Source organism: Strix uralensis, chromosome Z (assembly GCF_047716275.1).
Source record: "Strix uralensis isolate ZFMK-TIS-50842 chromosome Z, bStrUra1, whole genome shotgun sequence".
NCBI classification, from domain to species: Eukaryota; Metazoa; Chordata; class Aves; order Strigiformes; family Strigidae; genus Strix; species Strix uralensis.
Genome location: NC_134012.1, coordinates 75,931,829 through 75,951,571, shown reverse-complemented (window position 1 = coordinate 75,951,571; position 19,743 = coordinate 75,931,829). Strand labels below are relative to the sequence as shown.

The 19,743-nt window shown below is 37.5% G+C and overlaps 1 protein-coding gene across 13 annotated transcripts in view; it reads left to right on the top strand.

Moving 5' to 3' along the window:
* The window catches only part of AOPEP (aminopeptidase O (putative)), a 235,091-nt gene that overhangs the window by 30,331 nt on the left and 185,017 nt on the right, over window positions 1-19,743 (top strand). For all 13 annotated transcript variants that reach the window (XR_012627089.1, XR_012627090.1, XM_074856095.1 and 10 more), the window contains 2 exons: window positions 3,606-3,762; window positions 8,640-8,888. Coding sequence is in view for 11 of the 13 variants with exons in the window: in XM_074856095.1 (XP_074712196.1) it covers window positions 3,606-3,762; window positions 8,640-8,888 (406 nt within the window). In the remaining 2 variants the exon portion in view is untranslated. The remainder of the gene's footprint in view (window positions 1-3,605; window positions 3,763-8,639; window positions 8,889-19,743) is intronic.

The following is a 19,743-nucleotide window of genomic DNA, read 5'->3' as shown; positions in this document are numbered from 1 at the left end:
GTCAACACCCCCAGGTCCCTCTCTGACTGGCAGCTCTCCAGCCACTCCTCCCCAAGCCTGTAGCGCTGCTGGGGGTTGTTGTGGCCCAAGTGCAGCACCCGGCATTTGGCCATATTGAAACTCCTACAGTTGGCCTTAGCCCATCGCTCCAGCCTGTCCACATCTCTCTGCAGAGCCTCCCTACCCTCGAGCAGATCAACACTCCCACCCAACTTGGTGTCATCTGCAAACTTACTGAGGGTGCACTCGATCCCCTCATCTAGATCATCAATAAAGATGTTAAACAGGAGTGGCCCCAAAACCGACCCCTGGGGGACACCACTCGTGACCGGCCGCCAACTGGACTTAACTCCATTAACCACAACTCTTTGGGCCCGGCCATCCAGCCAGTTTTTTACCCAGCGAAGTGTGTGCCCATCCAAGCCGCGATTTTTATGTAGTCCTTGATCTTGTTTTGACATATCTGATTCCAGTGAGAAGGTATACTCTGTTACTGAGAGGAAATACAGTGCTAGAGAAGCCGCTGCTACTGCTCTGGAGCTAGCAGCAACAACAGTTGTTTGTGCTCCTCTCACTTTTCACAAGGCAAAACAAAAGAGTCCAGTAGTTGTGTTGATTGATCTCCAACATTTATCAGGAACTACAGCATGGGAGTTGACAGCTCATCACATGCTACTCATCCCTCTGAGACAGTGTTGAACTAATGCTCTGGCATGAATGTGAGGGTGTTCTGTGGGAAATTCTGGGTTTCAGATGAGATCAAAGATCTCTACAATTTACAAAGTTTCAGAAAGCTAGAGGGTTCTTAAACCTGGTGCTCCAGCCAAATAGTAGTTTTGACAAGTAGTTTGTTTAGTGGTAGTTTTATGTATTAGTGCTAGCTTTTACTTTGTATATCAGGGGCCTAGAGGTAGCTGAGTTTTGTGGGTTTTAGTAAATCATGGACATCATCTGTATTTTCTGGTGTTTGTGTTAGTGCAAACTATCTGAGGGAAAATATACTAAGTAAAAATACTCTTAATGTTCTGGCATCTGGCATTAACAGATACTGACTCTCATCTCTTTCTTCAGTTATAATGGACTTCATAGGACTCAAATAATTTTAATGGTTTCAAAGATAGCTAAATGCATTAAAAATTCAAGGAAGTAATTACATAATACATTATTATTATTATTTCAAGTAGAAGAAATAAACAGCCTTTAAATTCTTCTTTTGCACAATTATAAATAGCTTATAATTTCTTACCCTTGATAAACATAGTCCTAAATTTTGCATGGGATGTTTTCAGTTATACCTCATAGAATCATAGAATTGTTTGGGTTGGAAGGGACCTTAAAGATCATCTACTTCCACCTCCCCTGCCATGGTCAGGGACACCTTCCACTAGACCAGGTTGCTCAAAGCCCCGTCCAACCTGGCCTTGAACACTGCCAGGGAGGGGGCAGCCACAGCTTCTCTGGGAAACCTGTTCCAGTGCCTCACCACCCTCCCAGGAAAGAATTTCTTCCTTATATCTAACATAAATCGACCCTCTTTCAGTTTAAAACTGTTACCCCTCGTCCTATCCCTACACTCCTTCATAAAGAGTCCCTCCTTACCTTTCCTGTAGGGCCATGTAAATACTGGAAGGCCGCTGTAAGGTCTCCCCGCAGCCTTCTCCTCTCTAGGCTGAACAACCCCAACTCTCTCAGCCTCTCCTCATAAGGGAGGTGCTCCAGCCCCATGATCATCTCTGTGGCCCTCCTCTGCACCTGCTTGAGCAGGTCTTTGTCCTTCTAATACTGGGGGCCCCAGAGCCGGACACAGTACTCCAGGTACTCCATGTAACTACATGGAGCATTTTGTAATGCTTTGTATATAACAGATGCTACATAAAGTGAAGTATTGTAGACTACCTCTGGACCTTCTCTTATGCACATTTAAGTCAATGGTAAAGCTGCTTTAACTTCAGTGTGTGCAGGCTTATGCCTCTAGCACAGTTTATATCAATGAAACTTTCTACATCAGGAGTTTAGTATTTCAGAATACTAAGTGGTTGCTGCCCTGGCTGACCTCTTTCTCTCAAGGTGGCATTTGCTTGCCTTGGCTCATTTGTAGCTTTGGTAAGTTAATTAAAGAAAAAAGCAAGAGGGAATTTGGCAAAACAGTTATCCTCTTTGTTCCTAATGTATTTGGAGCAAGTAAGTTCCTTCTGCTCACATACTGATAGGAGCTTAGGAAAATTACAGGGGTAGTGTATGTTCACCTGACAATACAGGCAAAATGTTTTTGATGGTAGTGGTGAATATTGCCAAAAGTGGAATGGAGTGAGGGGCTGTAAGTGATTGCTAGTACATATAAGAGGCAGAGGCTTTGTATGCCTCTTACAGGACTTCACAAACAGTATTGTTTTGTCATACTAAATAGTAGGTGGAAAATTTGTTGATTTTTTTGCTAGTCCTTCCTTTGGGTAGCTGACCTTCTGTGGCCATTAAGGTAGGAAACCCAGAGATGCTTTGCTACAGTTGTTTATTTGCTTTCCTTTATGTCTTGTGGCCTCCACTGGATTGGTTTTTTTAATTTTGATAGCGTTCCATAGCCCTGGTCAGAATACTATTGCTAAAGAACTATTGATGTTTTCTTAAAATAACTGAAGTTTATATGTTTCCACAGTTGCTACAGCTACAGTTATTTGCACATGATTCAGCAGGTTGTAACTCATGGTAGGCTCTTTCCAAGAGTAATTAACCTAAAGTATTGTGTAGTAAGTCTATTTGTGACCATAAATGAGTACTTGAATGTGACCCTTAAACTATACCCTTTGTAAAGGGACAAACAGAAAACCCAAGCAACATTTAGATTAATGAAAAGTATGCTGCCGTAAAACATCCTCCAGTTTATCCATGTTCATAGATATAGTCATCCTATACTGTACTCCTTGTCTTCCAGCACTGTGTTCCCATAATGGTAAGACTTACCATCTTTTTACCTTCTAATAGACTCTCTAATCTTGTTTTAGCAGCTCCTGGATGATCATGACCAAATCACTGATTTAGGCAATATCCCATATGGTTCTAAGCTTTGATTTCTCACTGCCTGGTTGGCACATCATGTATCTCAGATTGCCAGGTCCAGTTCACAAGCACTAGTGTTGTTTGTTAGAATTTACCTATCAGTTTGGCACTGTCTGGTGAGATAATACAGTTAAGATAAAACCATAGGGTGGTTGATACAAGTTGATCTTGAAAGAGTTAAATTTTAATATTTTTGTGTCTATATATCAAAAGGTGCTATTAGATTTCATGTCTGATGCAGTTGTTGGTCAGTAACAGTACAGTCATGTTAAATTGCATTAATAGCATCCCATTTATGCATGATTTAGGTAGACAGATAAAGACATCAGCAGATAGAGGAACATTGCAGGTGTAAGTAAACAGTACCGAATCCAGAGTGATTACATGTGACTGCTCTTACATGTCTCAGTGAAATTATTTTTCTTTCCTCAACAAAAATACCAGGATGTAAGGTGAGAGGTTTGGCCCAAAATCTCAAGTGCATAAAAATGTCGAGTACTGAATCTGTGCTGTGACTGATGAGTCTGTACAAATGTTCTTTTCACTTACAGGTATCTTGAGTTGGTACTACTATGTGACTATGCCAATGCCAGCATCCACCTTCACTATTGCTGTGGGGTGCTGGCAAGAAGTTAAACAGCAGTCCTTCACAGCTGCTATGCAGACAAACATTGAGTTTTCCTTGCCATCTTCACAAGCTGATTTCAGGTTTGTGTTTAGAATACTGTTGAAAAATGAGATATATGGGTATCATTTTCATTTACTCTGTGGAATGTGAACATGAGTCATATTAATACAGGAATAAAAATGGAACTTGTTTAGTTTGAACAGAAAAATCTTGACAGGAAAATAATTCCAAAGGCATTATTTCATGGGTAAGGGTGTGGTTCTTTTTATGTGAAAACAAGCTGCTTAGTGAGCAATAGGGTTAATAAATCCCAGTGTGCTCTGGATTTGCATCCTACATCCTGTGTCTCTTAAATGCCCTGCCCAGCAATACCAGGTCCTCCCTTGTTTCTTACATGCCTGGCTGTAAGACCTTTCATGTTGCTAGACTCGGTCCATTCTGGGTACCTAATGCCCCCTACTATGGTATTGCCTACTCGCTTTTTCCTTCCTGTCCAGTCCCATCCCAGAGTTAGAGCTGACCTTGCAGTGATTTGCCTGGGGTGATTGTGTGCTGACTGAGTACATGAAAGACCTGTTGCAGACATCCTGTAAAGTAAAGTTGGACCAATGATTCTTTTCAATAAAATATACCCTGTTGTCTAGCACTTGCAGTAGCTACTTACCTGTAGAAATGTAATTATTTTGGATACATCTATTCCTCCTTCCAATCTAGTCAAAACTGCTCATTGAGTTTAAATTATTACAGAGTGATGGATGAACAGAACAATACTATATAGGCCTGCAAATGAGTTTTTAAGCTAAAAATTAAGTCTTTGGAGAAATACCACTTGTTTCCACATGTATTCCACTTAGCAGAAGTCTCACATGTGGCACTTGATTTCCTCACATATTACTCTCAGCCTTTTGAATTCATAGAGTCATAGAATCACAGAAGAGCGCAGGTTGGAAGGGACCTTGAAAGATCATCTGGTACAATCTTTTGTGGGGAGGGGAGCTTAGATGAGGTTATCTAGCACCCAGTGCCCTTTGTCTTCTCCATGTGGCTTCTTGTGAAGACAGAGCCTCTGTGCCCTTTGTAGATATCCCTTAAGTACTGGAATACTGAGATGAGGTCCCTCTCCCTCCCTCTCCCTCCCCCTCCCTCTCCCTCCCCTCTCCAGAAAGGCCTACTTCCTTCCCTCACAGGGCAGGTTCTCTAGCCCTCTGTTCCTTTTTGTGGCCCTCCTTTGGACCCTCTCCAATCTGTTTATGTCTTCCTTGAATTGTGGGGACCACAACTGGACACAATACTCCAGGTGCAGCCTGACAAGCACTGAATAGAGTGGGGTGATCATGAATCTTATCTCTGCTACTAATCCTGTGGATGCAGCCCAGGATCTGATTTCCCTTTGTTGCTGCAGTGGCGCACTGATGACTCATGTTCAGCTTGTTGTCCACCAGGAATCCTGGGTCCCTTTCATCAAGGCTGCTCCCCAGACACACAGATCCTAGCCTGTGCTGGGCTATGTCATTCCAGGTGCAGGACTTTGCACTTGTCTTTGCAGAACTTCACACTGTTCCTGCTAGCCCACTCTTCCAGCCTGTCCAGGTCTCTCTGTAAGATGGCTGTCCCTTCTGACGTGTTCACCTCACTACCCAGTTTAGTGTCATCATCAAACCTGGTGAGGGTGCTTCCAGTCCCATCATCCAGGACATTTATGAAGATGTTGAACAGTGTGGGGCCCAGTATTGGTCCTTGGGGGACTTCTGATAGGCTGCCAACCTAAGTAAAACCCTTTGATCATCATTCTCTGAGTGTGACCCTGTGAGTCAATTTCCTATGCATCTTGCAAACCATCCGTCCAGTCCACATCTTGCCAGATTGTCCAGGAGAACACTGTGGGAAACTGTGATGAATGTTTTGCTGAGGTCCAGGCAAATAATATCCACTGGTCTCCCCATGTCAACAGAAAATGTTGTTTTGTTGTAGAAGGAGATCAGGTTAGTCAGGCTCTAAGTATTTTTTTCTGTTATGCCATTAGAAACTTAGCTGAAACAATACTTGCCTTTTACATAGCTGTTTTGGGCTAATACTGTGTTAACATTAAGACAATGGAAGTCCTTACTATTTTGGTAAAGATAGTGAGATTTGGAACTTGAGGACCTGATAGAGAGTTGGAATTTAAAATGAAAGGATTCTGATGACTTGCAGCCTCACAAATTTTAGTTTAAATAAATTCTAATAAATCTTGAAAATAGGAATTTTTGTGTTTTACCTAAGATCAGTAAGACATGCCTATTCAATCTTTAAAATAGTTTATAGGTTTGATAAGCTTCCAGAAATTGTTTTGTGTTTATTCCTCTACTATTTATATGTTTATAATATGACTGGCTCTACAGAAATACACTGTAGATATTCACTATATATTCCTCTCTAATGTACAGCACATTTAGTAATAGGAATTATTATTGATTTGATGGAAAAGATTATTCTGACAGAGTGTTGATATAATAAATGATAGTTTCCATTTTTTGTAAAACTTCTGAAAAAAAGCAAAATATTTTTGTAGCTTTTTGTAGCAAAAATTAGTGCAAGTTTTAATCAGTGTGGTGGTCATTTTATGAGTCTGTCTGTGTGATGGTCATCGGATGAGTTAATTGGCACAGGTAGCATGATGTATCTGCAGCAGTTGAGTTAGTGACAGTGGAAGAAACAGAACTTCTGTGTTTCAGAAAAAGATGGACCAAAAAATAATCAAAAAATCTTCTGCAAGTGTGGTGTCTATTATGCATAGACAAAAAAGGAGATCCTAAGTGTACAAGGTTGTTTTGCAGTTAATTAGAACATAAAAATCTATGTTCTTAAAAATCTGCTCTTACAGTTATATCCAGTTAACCTTTATTTGTGAGTTAGCAAACAGCTACTTATTTTAGTCATTAAGACTAGGTAACCAACATTATGCACAGCAGCAGTCATTTCTAGAAAGGGTGTGAAATGGTGTCCTGGTTTCGACTGAGATAAAGTTAATTTTTCTTCTTAGTAGCTAGAATGCTGTGTTTTGAATTCAGTGTGGGATTTGGTATGAGAAGAATGCTGCTGGTACACTGACATTTATGGTTGTTGCTAAGAGATCAAGGACTGTCTAACTCCCCATGTCCTGCCCATGTGCAGGTGTACAAGAAACTGTGAGAGGGCACAGCCAGAGCACCGGACACAAATTAGCCAATTAAATATTCCATATCATGTAACGTCATACTCAGTATACAAAGGAGGGTTGGCCAGGAAGGACGGGCTTTGCTCTCGCTTCTGGCATTCTGATTCTTGCTTTCTGGGATCTTGGTTCTTTCGGAATCACTAGGCAGTAATGGGCTGGGTATCAGTCAGCGGCTGGTGAGCAGTCACATTGTGCATTACCCATTTGTACTCTCTATTATTGTTTTATTTTATTACAATTATTAACTGTTTTTACCTCAGCCTATGAGTCTCCCTTTACCCCTCCCATTCCCTGTGCCATCCCCTGGGCAGGGGGAGGGTCAGCAAGCAGCTGCATGGTGTTTGGCTGCTGGCCAGGTTCAAACTACAGATGGATAGAGAAGCAAATGTTTAGGTAGTGTCTCAGATAAGATAATGGAGATAAACTCTTGGGCAGCAGGAAAAGGAACGATTTCTGAAAGAAGTTCTTGAAATGTATGATGTAATTTATGTCCAGGTACCAGTGAGTTTGACATAAGGAAACTGTATCAAAGAAAATGTTAAATGGAACTAGGGTGTTAAATAATTTTCCTATCTCCTTGTGGTCATTAAGCAATTGGCAACTTCTACAAGAGACAGTATGCTAACTTTCATGTTCTTGCCTAACCTCAACTCTGATAATTAAATACAAAGTGACATTGTTTTAGAGCACAAATATTCTGGGTTAGACCATCCTTGGAAAAAAATTGTATAATGATGGATGTAGTTTCTTTGCATACATAATCAATGAAATGGCTTAGAGTCCACTTCTTTCACAGAAAGAGTTATGTAGGGTGTTAAAGTGTTGGCACTTCAGCAAAATGTAGGCCTTTTCTAGGTGTTATCATTTTGTTTTCTGTGTCAGCACTCAACCTGGAGCATGATCTTTCAAATATAAATACTTTGGGTGATGCCAGATGCAATAACAATAAGCACTGCCTGTCCAGGCAGAGTAAAACCAGCTTCCTTAAGTTGAAGGCTCAAACCAAGGAGAGGCTCTGTGCTGTATGGAAGACAGGCTATCAGGTGAAAATATGAAGCTGATTTCTGCTTACATATGAGTCTATTTGGGCAGATAAATTATTGTGAAGGTATATGACTCAGTGTTTAGGAAGGATTTGATTTACCCCTTCATCCTTCCAGTTACAGCTCTGAATATCCTGTAAAAGTAATGTAAAATAAGCTTGATCCTAATGTGATATTTTCAAATGTCTATGGTGATAAGCCTGAATCGATATCTACTGTTGTTTTTCACTTAAGAAAAAAAAATCTGTAAAAGTTCCTAGAGAATTTTAGTAAGAACAACAGAAAAAAGCCCACTTGGAATTTCATTTTAATTGCACTTAATACGTGTGTGTTAATATATACAAAATTTTATTTTTGTAGTCAAGTTTGAATAGGAATTCTCTGAATAAATAAGTATTTTTGTATTGTTACTTAGTTTTCTTTATGCACATTTTGAGCACTTTTGATACATATCTATTATAAAAAAAAAGTTTGACTAGGTTTTTTTTGTTATGATTAACTTTATCAGTTCTACTCAGACATATAATAACGAGTGTTTTCACAGTGCTGCACATGTGTGAACAGTGTGAGACTACAAATTAGTTGGATTTATGCAAACTAACTCTGCCATTCTGATATCTAGAGAATATCCTTGTCTTAGCATGCTCAATTGTGCACATTTCTGGTATTACATTAAACTATTTTTTCTCCCTTTTTTTTTTTTCTTTGTTATTGTCAGGTGGCATGAAGAAATCTGTGGTCATGTGGAATATCCCTGCCGTTTCCAAAATCCTGCTGCCAGGTTGCAGGCAGTCATTCCTTATAGAGTCTTTGCTCCCTGCTGCCTTATGGAACACTGCAAAGAACATTTGCTTCAGTTAATTCCTCAGTGCCTCTCAGCTGCTTACACCACACTGGGTACTCACCCCTTTTCCAGGCTTGATGTTTTGATAGTTCCTTCCAACTTTTCCAGCCTGGGAATGGCCAGGTAAAGAAACTTCTTAGTGTCTATCTCCTGTGTTTTGTTCGACTCCTTTTTGTCAGGTAGTTAACAGTGTCAAATTGCTATCAATATAAAGTTGCTGTGCTATTTTTTGTAAACCAAACTTAGAACTCTAGTTCTGGCTTCATGTGGGTAGATTTGTTTGCATCCTTTGTGCTATGATCTTTAATTTTAGTTTTAATGACTCAGAGAAGGAAAATACAAGCCCATTAAACATGTGGGTCTGAATTTCCTCATTTGCCAAACTGAAGTTCTTTTCTTGGTTCTATTCATTTAAATAATTGATGCTGCTAACATTTTGTCATGTTTTCTTCTGGAGTTGATTTTACCATTATGTCTTGACAGAACAAGAGCATGTTAAAATCCAGATCTAGAGTTTATTCATAAACCTTTTGTGATTTACAAGTTTCTAGTCAAACACTGGTCTTTGGAAGCTGAGTAAGGCAAACTGTAAGAATTACATTATCAAGTTTTCATGGAATTGTGGAGAATAAAAAGCTTAATTAAATATTTTTGGTTTTACAGTATAATTTCCAGTTGTGCAGTGACAGTAGAATTTTAGCTTTATTAGTTGTAAGACAATGCCTAGCAATTGAAATTCCCTATTTTCTTTTTATTTTTCTTAAAAATATACATATTTTTAAGTTGGTAATAAGATAACATTTGTTAATAACAGATGATGAAACCCTATTTTTATTCACTGTTTGCCTAGTGCTAACAGTAGAGTGGATTCATTTAGGCAGATGAACAAAACATCCTAGGGAAGAATTAAAAGCAAAGCTCTGTTAGAAGGATGAGGACTGAAAGGCATGGTGTATTCCCGGACTGTTGGTTTTGTATTTTGGAGCTCTTGGGGCAGTTGTCGAGTAGGTTTGATATCTGAAGCAACTCCAACAAATTGCACAAATTGCCAGTCCAAGTGCTTAGATGAATCAGAATTTTATTTCTTTTTACAAACTGTATAATTAATGAAATAAGAAACCATGTTTTGTTTCTTATTTACATAGATCTTTTTCTACACCTTTCCTCTTGCAGTCCTCCATAGGGATAAAAGTATAAAATTATGCTGACATGTAATAATATTGTATAGTTTTTAGTGTAAGTTTACTTTGTTTTGTTTTTATGAAGATCTATAATATTTAAAACTTAGCATTCAGTGACCCTCCTCTGTCATATAAGCCTCATTGCTTTGTGGATACCTTGTACTGGTTACTGAGTTTTCAGTGATCGTTTTTTGCTCAGTGAACTCTTAAATGAAAGCATCAAGAAATTTACACCAGTCCTGGTTGCTTTGGGCACCTACCATAGACTATATTCTCTGATTCTTTGCATAGTGGTTTGGAGGTGTGATGTTCTGTACCATGTTTTTGAAGCCATATGAAATTGGTAGAGCTGCTTAGCAATTTTCTCTGTCTTCAAAGGCACGGTACTGAAAGGTTGACACAGGTCCTTATGGATCATCACTGTAATTGAGGAAGAAACTTGCCGTTTTACTTAGCTGTGTGATAAGAGCAGTGATCAGTGGAACCATGAAGGGCAAGATGCACAAATAGTACAAAATGAAAGAGAAAGGGGAGAGAGATGTCTAGGCCAAAATGACGGCACACAGTAGGAAAAATCTTCAAGATTCAGTTGTTTATATGCTGCTGCTATTTGGGAAATTGTCAGAGCTTCCCCTGCATGTACCTTTCCCAGAATTTATAGGGAGAAGATGCCTGCAGGGTATTCTGTTGCAAAACCATCTGTGGTTATCTGAGTCCAGGTTGCGTGTTCAGAATATTGTAATTGTGCTTTCTTTGTGAAGGAGATGAGAAAAACATATGCTTTCATTTCCCTATACTTCTAACCACTGTCAGTTCCAAGTGATCCATATCATTCAATGTAAGTAAAGGACGAAAGAAAGGGCATGCATACTTCCTGATGCTTTTCATTCAACAGTTCATAAAGCCAAGCACATTGAAATTTTTCAAAATTGAAATAAAGGAACAATTTAAGCTGTTTAAATGTCAAGCTGTATTTGGACAGCAAAGGAAATTATTAAGTGACTCATAATAGCTCGTTTGTTCTTGTTTTGTGTGATTTTTCAAACAGTCTTCTATGTGTATAGCAAGTTACTTAAATGGTTAATTCCTGTGCATGCAATGATAATTACCTAAATTACTTCAGTTAAGAATAAGCTATGTGTGAAACCATGTCCAAACCCACATTAAAAAAAAAGTTAGCTATTATCTTGGGTTAAAAAGGGTGCTGTAGTATTTATTTTTTAATCTTCTAGTCTATCTGTAGCAGTATAAACATAACACAGCATGCCAGCACAAAGGGGCTGTTGTTTTGAGAATTCTAATTGTATTCCTAATTGTCTGCCAGGGACGGAAGCAGTCATAAATTTTAGTCATTATCTGAAGTATCGGGTCTTTACAGAGTTTGGCACATTTCTTTGTCTGTTCCTCATTAGCCAATACTTACTGTGTTTTTTATATCCCAAAATACTTCCCTTTACTTAAGAGGGATGTTTCTCCAACATCTTAGACTGGTATGAAATGATGACAGTTCTTGCATAGCGTGACCTAATTAGGCATTTTAAGCTGTCTATTCCAGTAGCCACTACTGGACGTCAGCTGCATTTCTCTTGAAGCCTGACGGATGCTTTATAAGAAAAACTCTAGTTGAAAGTATATTCTTTTAACTTGTGTTTTCTGTACATCTCATACTGGTTTTTAATTTGCTATGGACCACTGTATGGGAATGGGATCTTGACTGTATATAATAATTGCAATCATCCCCTTTTGCTTCCTGCAGATCTTTGAAGCTAGAGTATTTAATTTTGCACTCTCTCTTCATTTTACACTATTTTAGTTCAAGTGATTCAGTATAGCTTCTCCCAAATTCATGCCTGTAAAAGAAGAACTTGGCGTACATGTCTTTGTTGGTGATGTTATGTTCAACTGTACATAAATTAATGGGATAAGGCATTGTGAACCAAATTTGAATAGCTTACAAGCCAGAGATTCAGTGCTTTCTGTAGAATTTTGAGAGTCTCATAAACACCTAACAGCACTTAATAATCAGATTTTAAGTTCTCTCACTAACAGAAGGGAGTGAATTGGAAGGAAAGGAGTAGGGAAGTGTGTCAGACTGCAAAGTCTATAGACCTCCTAATTAGATTGTTCATGGAAGAGATCCCTGACCTCACACTGCACTGAATGGTGCACATCATTCATGTACTCAGACAGCTAAGACATTAAAAGCAGGAGATTAGAAGTAGTACCATATTTTGGTACTGTTGATGATGAAGAATTGTCAACTCCATTGGCATTTAAATAGCAGAGTTACTTCACAGTGGCAAATGCTCTCATGTGAGCCGGTAGTTGCTCACCTGAAAAAAGCTGGCCGAAAGACTTCAAATAAAGAATAAGGTCTGTGTGTTCCCTGGTTGTTCACGCTCTTCAAATCAGTTCATTCCCAGTCCAGTTTTGTTGATTACATTTGAAAACCTAGTGTTTCAAAATGTCTTCCCACTGACCTACAACTCAGCTTCCTTTCCTTTTGTGGAGGCTCTGAATTCCTTGTTCTTGTTCTTTTTCATTCCCCAAGAAAAAACATTCTTTCAAATACAGAGACTCTTAACTTTTTGTACTACCTGCACCTGTGCTTGAAACCTTGACTTTTCTTGCAGTATTTAATTGCATGTCCTCTTTTTTTTATTTTGTCCATGGAAGTAATTTTTTCCTTGATAACCACTAAGCGTCTTTCACAGTCACAGCAATTTCTTGTGTTTCTATGGCTTTAGAAACTGCTTACCATCTTTATGCTTCTTCACAGCAAATGTTCTGGTGTTTATTTTACTCACCTGGGGCTTGTAAACCTGGGTTTGCATTGAGTTAAAACTTTTTTAAAAACAATGGTCTTCAAAGATTTTTGTTTCCAGCATGCAGTTTAAATAACATAAGATTACTTCTGTTTCTGTTTGAATGAATGTACTTTAGATGTACTAGTTTTGTAGTAAGTACTAGCACAACGAAAAATTCTTTGCCAAGCTCTATATGTCAATAACTTTACTAGTCACATCACATGTTGCTGGGAGCTGGAAGAGTATGATGAGAAAAGTGTCACTTGGTATGTACCATGCTCTTAGTTTTTCCTTAAACACTTAGTACTAGTAACTGCTGAAAACGGCATGACGGATAGATGGACCTCTGGTTTTACCTAGTTTGGCTGTTCCTGCAAGCAATTTTGCCCAGCAGAGCTATCAAGTAAGGGGAACCAAAGAACTTCTGAGCAAGATACTGACATTTTCAAAACAGGATCCCTATGTTAGGTTGTTTGAATCCTATTTAGGCTCTAAAATCAGTGGCCTCATTTTCAAATGTGCTGGACACCCTTGAAACCCAAATGGTGTTTGATAAAAGAAACATAGAGGATGCTTGGCATATTTGTAAATCAGGTCAACTTGTATAGTTGGCTAAATAAGGATTTAGCAACCCAGCTTTCAATTCCTATTTATAAAGGTCTTAGTCACTCTTTCTCCTCTCATGTAAATGGTCTTTGGTATTTTAAGAGGAAAGAATATCCCTTTCTTCAAAACATGGTATATCAGCAGAATTCTTGAGTCTATCCAGGCCATGTCACTAAGGTTGTTAACTTTTAAAATTGAAAAGGGAGAAGAGAAGAAAAAAAACCCTGACCCAAAAACTAAAGGGGGGTGGGGGAGGAAGCTCAAGCAGCCTCTTTGATCTGTGCTTCTGTAGCCAACTGCAGTGTTCCAACAACAACTGCTATGTCTATAGTAAAATCAGCCAGAACTATTGGAAAACATCCAAGTGTCAAACCTAAATGTGAGTCTTTTGTATTGTTCAGTCTTGCAGAACTGTGATTGACTGTTTGCCTTGGCTGTAGAAGCCTTTTGTCAGGGTATACATTTGTATAAACTTTTTTGCACAACATTTTCAGTTGTGTTAATTTGACTTGCAAGAGTAATACTTAATCATGAACTCTCCATAGTCTACTTTTTACATATCACTAGTTGGTTATCCAGACAGAAATAACCATCTACAAAAATTAAATTGAAAAGTAAAAGTATAATGTCTGGAGAAAGAAAAATTTAATTTGCTTTTTTACCTGTTTCTTTTATTCATGTGTAGTGGAGAATCTTAAATTGAATTTTGCGTACTTGTTTGCTTGTGTGTGTGGTAGTTTTTTCTTTTGATTTTTTTTTTTATATGAGAGACTGCAAATTTCCTGAGATTTTAATTCCTGATTCTGCAAATGGTTTTGCATACCCTGAAATTTACATACAAATGTCCATTTCTTTTCATTCAGAAACCATACTTGTGTCTTAGTATATTTGTTGGCAGGATCATGACTTGGTTAAACATAAGTGAAATTTGATTTAATGATGCAAGTATCTTTAATGTGATTTCAATTTAAAGAAAAAGGAAAAGCTATTGCAGTTAGACTTCCTGGAAATATTTGCAAGTAGTGGTGCTGTGATATACAGCCAATGTTTTTTTCTAAATAGAATTTGGAGCTTGAAATCCATAGTGGAGTCCACCTAGGAGGAAACTGTATCTGTCTTTCTTGTGCTTCTAAGTTAAAGACTCAAGCAGGACGTTTGCCTGAAAATACAAGGAAATCCATTCATCAATGCAAAGAGAAGTGCTAAAACAGGATTGAGTACAAACCATTTTTTTAACCCTAGCTTCTGTTTTTCATCCTGTTTTAGATGAGCACCTATGCTGAGTATGCTTAAGAAAGGATGCAAATTACCAATGTTTTTTCGAGAGGCAGTTTTTCCAGTTGGCATTTTTTTTGTTTGGAAAGTTACGTATTTTGTAAATCACACACAAATAAGTAAATATTGTTTATTTTAGTATTGTGGAAATTACCTATGAAATCCATGTTGTCTATTGTACAAAGACTGTCATAGAGAGTTATAAATACAGAGATTCACTCTGATTTACATGGGATTCCTTTTGAATAGTAACTGTTCTGGTAGATATTTGGTGTGTTTGCTAGTCTCACACACTCTGTTGCAATGCTGCTGTAAATAACAATTCAATATATGTATGTTTAGCAAAGGGGCTCCAGAGATTTGCCTTGAGGAATGCAGAGGGGAAAATGTGATACTAGTTGGGGAGATTTTTTGAAAGAGAGAAAAAGTTGGGTATCTATTTGAAATGTTTTTGTTTTTAATACCAGAAAGATGGTCAGTCCTGGATGTCATAATATTCAAAATTCACTGCAGGCTATACAGGCTATAGCCTACAGTCAGTTTTGATTTCAAAGAGATCTTGGATCTGTCTTCCAGCCACTTAAACATCTAGTTCATTATATTTTACTTCAGTCTTTCCTTCCTCAAATTTAGATACAGTTTTTAGTGCTATAGAATTTAATTACAATTTTAATGAAACTAATATTAATCTGCTGACAGGTAGCAATTTAATAATTTTTACTTTTGCTGAAGCACTGCTTTACTATTTCAAGAAAATAAAGCTATTCAAAATTCATCCGGGTTGCAGTTTTAGCTGTGATAGCAGTAATTCAGAGTATGTGGCTGTACAACCCATGCATATGAATTTGGTGGTATTTAAGAGATTGAGAACATTTTCTGACTCTTATCTGGACCCTGAACTGTAATTTGCTGCCACTACAATCACAGTCCTTCATTTGGTTGTCATTTTGGGATCAAAACAGGATTTGGAGTACTTAGGACACAATGTATTTCCTTACTAATGGGCTGAGCTGCCTTGTTGGTGTATTAGCTCTTAACAGATATTCCTTTGAATGTAACCCTGCAAAGAAAATAAAACAAGTTCGTTTCTTGTTGGAAGGCAAAATTTGTTTTTTATCATTTCATAAAATGGGTACAGTAGGAGGAATATTATTACTTTAAGCAAATATCAGAAATAAGACTGATTATTCATAAGAGCATATCCTTTTTCCCCTTCAGAATTATATTTAAAAGATTAATAAAGCAAAGAGATTTCTTACCTTCAATACCTCTTTTTTTCTCTTTAGTTTCTTGAAAATAAGTACTTACAAAATAGAGTTCTTTAATTATAGCTTGGCAAATAGACCATCATGTGCTTTGAATAGCACTGGAAAATAAAATGGCTGCTTCTTTTTAAGAAACATTTCAAGTTTTTTATAAGGTAGCTTCTTAAGCCAGATACTGTCTGGTTTTATATTGGTATCTTCACTGACACCAGTTATGTTTGACTGCTGTAGTGCACTGAGAAAAGGGAGAATAAAGGTTAAGCACTTTGACTGTGACAAAGTAGGATGTAAAAGTTACCTGCTACAAGTAATTTTTTTGTTATTATTGACTATTTATCTTCTCCCACCACCTAACAGCCAAATTGTTTTGCACTATGTCTTATGACACCATAAAAATAAAAGGCAGTTGATGTTCTGGCAACTACATATTTTAAGTATAAGACATGAGACTATGATAGGGGAAGCTTTGATTCTTTAATCTGTGGGATATATACGTATTTTAAATATGGTGGTTTGTTGGGGTTTTTTTGTTTTTGTTTTTCCCCAGTGACTAAACACCCAGCCATCTGCAAACCATGCACTTCTTTTTTTTTGTGCTTGAATGTGCAAAAAATGATATGCACTAATACACAGTTAAACCCTTGCTTTTGAATTTGTTTTTCATCTTAGGCTTGTGTTTCACAATCTGACAGGTTCATGAAATAGCATTTCAGGCTATGAAGAATAAAAATTGACTTTGGCTTTTTTCACCATCCTTTTTACACAGCAATAGCTGCTTTTATACTTAATCCCTAAAGGGAGATTATTCAAATGGCTTGTCTAACCACCACAGTTCAGATGACGTGTCCTTTTCCTTTAGTGTGATATCTCAGTGTAACATCTGTGCAAGAGTGTATATTGTTTTCCTTCCAGTAGCAACAGCATAAACCAGAAAACAAATTAGTAGTCTACTAAAACTGTGGAAGCAAGTACTGCAGCTTAAGGTAGATTGAAAAGGCTCTACAGTAACGTAAATTCCATGCTCTGAAACTGAATTTTGAATTGAAACCAGCAGTCTGTGCTAGACCACTCATAGACCTCAGAGACATTCATCAAGACCCAATTAGATCCATGTATGATCTTGTTGCCTATGTATTATATCAATCTGTCAGTCTTGACTTGCTTTCAGTTACAAGATTGCTGCCTTTTCATGGATGCAGAGTGTAGAAGCTGAATTCACAGTATTGCATCAGAGCTGTCTCTGATGCGACATCTGTTGCTTCAGTCATGCATTTGCTGTGCTATCTGGCAGAAAGACTAACATTGCTAATCTAGAAAGCGGCTATCTCCAAATTTTAGTAGGTAAACTGAGAACAGTACTATTTGCTCCTCTTTTTTTATAAAATATAATAAAATGGTAAAAAAATGATAAAAGTGGTGAAACAGTGGTAAAACTGTCTTGCTTGAGTATCATTGATGATGGTAAGGATGATGATAAGTCTCTGAAACCCATTGTCCTGCCTTTGGGCCACCTTAGAGGACACAAATCATCAAGCTTTGCATGTGCAAACTACATCTGTGTTTCAAAACAGAAACGACTCACTCTCCAACCCCTGCGACTAACCCCCAGTCTCATCTGGAGTTCTGAAACCTGTCCTTCCTCATAATAAACACCTAAAGTGAGCCTATGCTATGGAATATGTTAATAAACAAGCCAGATGTGTATTCTACTGTATCAGGGGGGTTTCATTGGCATTTCTGGTAGTTTTCCATAGAGCTTTCTTAGTTCTTTTAGAAGACAAAGTACAATATTTACCTGTCTTAAGATGCTTCACTTGGATAGTACCACAGGAAGATAACATCTCAGTCACAGATTACTGACCAAAATGAAAACAAAAGGGATGTTTTAGAACATGTGAATTTACTTGTGCTTCAAATACGCAACTTTAAATAGTTACCATTTGTAATTTTATGAGATGAATAAGGAATATCGTTTTAGGAGTTCAAAAATCATTTGCTTCTTTTGCTGTATGGCACATGAATTGTTAAAAGGTCTTTTGACCAGTGAAACTTGTATCTGAGTTTATTGAAGAAGTAGGACCTCCACTGTGGTTAGCAAAGCACTCAAAAATATGTGTCTTTATTTATTAAATAAGCATTCTTAAAATTGGCTCTATACAGAAATTCACTTACTTCAAATGAGCAAAATAAACATTACATTGTCTAGAATAAACCTTGTAAAATGTCCCATTTGGAACATGAGGCAATTCCCTCTTCTTTCCCTCCCCTTTCTTGGCTTTAGCTACCAAAAAATGTCATTTCTTCTTGTAGTAACTGAAGAGTAAATGGGGCTTTTTTGATGCTACTGTAGATTAGTAATGGCATGTTATTAAATTCTAGGATTGGAATTATTGCAGAGCCTACTGGCATCATTATAGTTAAGGATGCCTAAACATTTCCAATATAAACTTGTATTTCAGTGGTTTATAACTGTCTGTAAAGACTTGTTCCCAGTTTAAAGCTGGCATAAGATGGTTTGGCTCAGGAAAAGCATGTGTGTGTGTATGTATTGTACACACATATATGAGAGGCAGGCATATGTTTATGCGTATTATATTTGTTATAAATTACACAGATTATATATATGTATGCCTAATCATATATATCCATGCTTGCCCTTCATATATGTGCATGTATATATATGTGTGGGTAATACTAATGACTTACTTTGTTGTGAGTTGCAAGGCATTTAGAAAGTAAGAGTATTCTTCTCCCTCAAAAGTGACCTGTGTATACAGAGATGAATATGCAGAGATGAAAACAGTAATTAATTGTCATTATTGAACTCTGGTTTTGAGATTTTGAAACTAATTTTCAGAATGAGTTCTGCTCTCTGTATCCTACTTTATCTCTACTCAACTTTTTTCTCCTACCAATAGAGCTGCACAAGATGATGGAAAAAGATTTTTTTTGTTGCAGATCAGTAATAAAATAGTCTACTATTGTATTCACAATTAATATTGTATTCACAATCAGTGGTATTACAATGTTTCATTTGGGTTTCTGAGTCATATAAATAGATTTTGCATTGTATTTGCTATAATTGATAAGAAAGAAGATACTTTATTGTGGCCAATTGTTTTGAAGCCCTAAGCTTAATTTGAAAAGGGCCTAAAGAAAGGCAGTGTTCAAAGCAGCCACAGACTTCTGTCATGCGATTATCTCTGATCTGACTTGCCACACCAGGTACGTGAAGTTTTCTTAGTCTGTTTATCATAACCCCTAGTAGTTGGAAATTTACCAGCCCCACCTGGGAAGAACCTGAATCAGGTAATAGATTTTAGATTTTAAATGCAGACTGCAAGACCAATGATGCTCAAAGTAAAGGAAAGTGAATAGAAATTATTAAATCTGTGCATGCTGCTTTATTTTAGCACCAGTTGCCAGGTTCTAGTGTCAGTTTTTTCACTGCAACCTTTGTTTCAAGTTTAAACAAAAAAGCACCAAAATTATGCAAACAAACGGATGGCTCCGTTTTCCTTTCCTTTTCTTTGTTTTTGATAAAGGGAGAGGAAAATGAAAGATAGTCTTAAAGATAAGGATTTGATATAGGAAGGAATGTGTCAGAAAAGTTGTAGATTGGAAGAGAAGAATAGAATTGGAAGATAACATAGAATTTTATTAGGTGGTCCCAGTGCTACATCATGTTCATCTGTACGGAAATTTCCATACGAGACTGATTTAAGGATCCATAAGCCTTTTCTCATATGAGTAATAGTTTGAGTACTTGCTGGTGACTACATCAGAGAAGACTGAGAAAATTCATGTTTCTACAAAACAGTGATGTTACTGAGCAAAAACTCTA